The sequence below is a fragment of the Rhinopithecus roxellana genome, chromosome 8, assembly GCF_007565055.1.
Source record: "Rhinopithecus roxellana isolate Shanxi Qingling chromosome 8, ASM756505v1, whole genome shotgun sequence".
Taxonomy (NCBI): Eukaryota; Metazoa; Chordata; class Mammalia; order Primates; family Cercopithecidae; genus Rhinopithecus; species Rhinopithecus roxellana.
Genome location: NC_044556.1, coordinates 31588134 through 31592081, shown reverse-complemented (window position 1 = coordinate 31592081; position 3948 = coordinate 31588134). Strand labels below are relative to the sequence as shown.

At 54.4% G+C, this 3948-nt stretch overlaps 1 protein-coding gene across 1 annotated transcript; it reads left to right on the top strand.

Moving 5' to 3' along the window:
* Nucleotides 1–360: 360 nt before the first annotated feature.
* Nucleotides 361–3948, top strand: PSRC1 (proline and serine rich coiled-coil 1). The gene is given in 9 exon segments (XM_010355403.2): nucleotides 361–438; nucleotides 769–820; nucleotides 925–982; nucleotides 1441–1648; nucleotides 1650–1883; nucleotides 2256–2370; nucleotides 2460–2729; nucleotides 3017–3110; nucleotides 3349–3948. Coding segments are annotated over 8 exon segments (1002 nt in total). The 5' UTR covers nucleotides 361–438; nucleotides 769–801; the 3' UTR covers nucleotides 3353–3948.

Sequence of the window (3948 nt, the reverse complement as noted above, 5' to 3'; positions counted from 1 at the left end):
CGTTCTGGAGACTGGGGGCTCGGCGGCCCAGCAGCGGGAGCCGGGTGGGACGCGAGGTCCATACTCATGTGTTCGTTCCTTCCCTCCCGGCCAGCCGCGCTCCGCTCCCATCTGCCTGTGGGAACGAGAATCTCCGGGCACGCGAGCACGCGCACTCGCGGCCTCAACCCTCGGCTCCGCGTTGGCCGCCCGGGATGGAGTCTTCTGGGAACGGTTCTCCCACCGCCCCCATCGACTGACTTCCGGCCGGCAGCTCCGCTGCCCCGCCCCCTGAGGATTCACCAATCACAGTGCGCGTGTGGCTTGAGTGGGTGGGGCCTGAGAGATTCGAAAGGAGCCCCGCCCCCTCGGAGCTGATTCCCGGGACTAGGTTGCGGGAGAAAGCCTGTTGCGTGGAAGATAAGGCGGCGCGGGAAGTGGAAACAGGGTGGGCTGGAGGTGTGCTTTGCGTGTGACGCCAGGGGAGTGGAAAGATGGCTTGGGGAGTGCAGAACCCTGAGGCTAGTGGCGGGGAGGAAGATGAGGCGTGCAGACCGCTCCCAGTGAGGAGAGGCCAGGATGCGGGGCGGCTCCAGGGCAATCTGGGCAGTTGGGGGAGCCCTCCGTATCTTTCCTGGAGGTAGCAGTAGTAGTTATGCGGGAGGTACCACTCCTGGGTGCTTGCTTTGCCTTCAGCATGACCCCCGCCCCTGGCTTGCACCCTGAATCTAGCTGCGAGATTTGGGCAGAAAGGATACTGAGCAAAGGTATTGTTTCTCTCCAACTCAGATCTAACTGGACTCTCGCTCCTGCTGGCTGGACATGGAGGATTTGGAGGAAGGTAAGGAAAGGAGGGAGGGAAGAATAAGAGGGAGGAGTGAGACCCAGCGATGGAGAGCTGCATCAGGAACCCGTGACTGGCCTTCATTCTTCTTTCCCCTTCAGATGTAAGGTTTATTGTGGATGAGACCTTGGACTTTGGGGGGCTGTCACCATCTGACAGGTACCACCTCTTTATCCCACTTATTTTCCTCTAACAGTACCTCTGTCTCTAACCCCTTACTGCTGAATTACTGGCCTCTGGGGCTTGGGTTGGTAATTTAGCAAGGTTTGGCGCACTTGGGGCTGCTGGGCGGCTAGCTGACTCAGGCCTCTATGACACTACTGGTAGTGGGGAGAGAAGGGAGAAGCTGGAGTTAGATTTCAGGGTGTTAAGAAAAAGGGTAAGTGGATTTGCTGCATCTCCATCCTGGCATCATTTCTGATGTCTGTAAATGCTAAAGGCCTATTAGGCCCCATAGAACCAGGTATCTCATCACCCAGAGGCCACATCTCACAGCCGGCATGGGCATCAGGGCCTAGGGTCATGTCCCTGGCTCTGTTGTGGGGCTTGTGTGCAGTCTCCCTTGCATAATCTCCTGTTCTCTTTTGCATGGGCATGACGCCTGGTTTGTTTCTCAGCCGTGAGGAGGAAGACATAACAGTGTTGGTGACTCCAGAGAAACCACTTCGACGGGGCCTCTCCCACCGAAGTGACCCAAATGCCGTGGCTCCTGCCCCCCAGGGTGTGAGGCTCAGCCTAGGCCCCCTCAGCCCAGAGAAACTGGAGGAGATCCTCGATGAGGCCAACCGGCTGGCCGCCCAGCTGGAGCAGTGTGCCCTGCAGGAGCAGGGAGAGCGCAAGCGAGGGCCTGGGGCCTCACCGAGTGAAGCCCAGTCCTCGGCGGGAGACCTTTGTGCTGAAGGACAGTCCTGTCAGAGACCTGCTGCCGACTGTGAACTCTTTGGCTCGGAGTACCCCCTCCCCAAGCGGCCTGACACCTCGACTCCGGAGCAGTGATAGGAAGGGGTCAGTCAGGGCTCTCCGGACAACATCTGGAAAGAAGCCCTCCAACATGAAGAGGGTGAGTTGAGAGGGTTAAGTTGGAGGTGTGCCCCAGACTAGTGCATGCCATGATGCAGGCAGGGAGTGGTTTCCTTATTGGTAAAACGGGGGTAGTATTTCTACATCTAGAATCGTTGGAATTAAATGAGAACCATGAAAAAAGAGAACCAAAACTCTTACCACAGTGTCTGAGTATAAGCTCTGTAATGTCTATAATAAACTCAATAAATGGTATGGGCAATAGTGATGGTTATGGTGATATTAGCAGCTAACTTCTACCCTTCCTTACTGGGATGTAGACAACTCTCCACCTCTATTTCTTAATTCCTTAAGCCACAGAACAGATATTTTTTCCACTCTAGTCTCTTTTATCTCTGTCTTTGTGTTTCAGGAGTCACCCACTTGCAATCTGTTCCCTGCATCCAAAAGCCCAGCATCTTCTCCTCTTACCCGATCGACTCCCCCAGTCCGGGGGAGAGCCGGGCCCAGTGGGAGAGCAGCAGCCAGTGAGGACAGCTGAGCAGCCAAGTTGTGGTGAGTGGGAGTGGGGAGTTGGTGAAACTGACTCTGAAATTTCTCCACTCCTCTCCACCAGGCCCACCCACCCCCGTCAGATCAGTCCTGGCCCCACAGCCTTCTACCAGCAACTCTCAACGCCTGCCCCGGCCACAGGGAGCAGCTGCTAAATCTTCCAGTCAACTGCCCATTCCCTCAGCCATCCCCAGGCCTGCCAGCCGAATGCCACTCACCAGCCGGAGTGTGCCATCTGGCAGAGGTGCCCTACCTCCGGATTCTGTGTCAACTCGAAAAGGGCTTCCAAGACCAAGCGCTGCAGGACACAGAGTGCGGGAAAGTGGACACAAGGGTAAGAGGTCAGGAGGAAGAATTCCTGCCCTTGCCCAGCATGTCCTCACCCTCCCAGAGCTGGCAACAGTGACCACTTTTGCCATCCTCATTGCAATTCGATTGGAAGATGGGGAGACTGAGTTACAGAGAGGATATGGGGCTGGACAGAGTCTGAGTCTTAGTTTTCAAATACCTCATGGTCACGGGGGAGAGTACTAATCCCACACTCACTCCTTTCATCCAGTATTTCTTTTCGAGGTCAGTTAAATTTGCTGCTAACTCATTTCTTTTGTTAACCCCATGAAGTTCCTGTTTCCCAGCGACCAAATCTTCCTGTCATGGGTGCCACTCGCAGCAATCTGCAGCCCCCCAGGAAAGTGGCAGTCCCAGGACCTACCAGGTCAGTCTGGTCCTCCCTTGGCCATCCTGTCTCCCTACCCTGCCATCATCTGGGATTCCAAGCTCTTATGCACATCAGCCCTGAATTTTGTATGGCAAAATGGAGAGAGGAGGGGAGGCTGGGCAGGGGAAGGGGGATCCCATTTCTTCCCACACTGAGGAGCTTGAACTCTGCTGGGTGACAAACGGACTTGAGGAAGAAGGGCATTTTAAAGCAGTTATTCATTCTGTCTCTTTAGGTAAAGAGATCAGGACAGCAAGCAAGACTTCAGTAGCAAACCACTACAGTCAGTACCTGGACTTGCCTCTACCCGGCAGACCCTGACTCCAGCAGATTCTGGCCCAGGGACAGGAGGAAGAGATGCCACCAGGGCTGGTCTCCCAGGAGTAGAGACCATGGGAAATGGGGTGGATTAGGATTGAGCTGGAGAAGTCTTAAACTCTCTGGGTTGAAAGAAGATTAGGGGAAAAGAGGTCACCTTCCAGCAGTGAAATGAACAAATAGAAAATGAGAAGTACAGGCCAGTGGTTTGTCTTTATCCACCCCACAGTTGTGGTCAGCCCCAGAGAATTTGATCTTCTTCCCCGGCATTGGTTCACTGGACATTTCCATATGAGTGGCCTCCGTCGCTAACCTCCCTGCCCTCTGAGGAGCCGTCTTCCTGAATTGCATTCTCTACTGGACTCCGGCCTGCTTGGAGAGGTGGCAGCAGGCACCTGGACTTCAGAAATGGTTTCCTGTGAATTCTGTTACTCCTAATAGGCCAGTTTGTGATAAGCTTACTCTATGAGTCTTCATTTTTCTAAAATAAAGTGAATGTATTTTTATATTCTCTGTA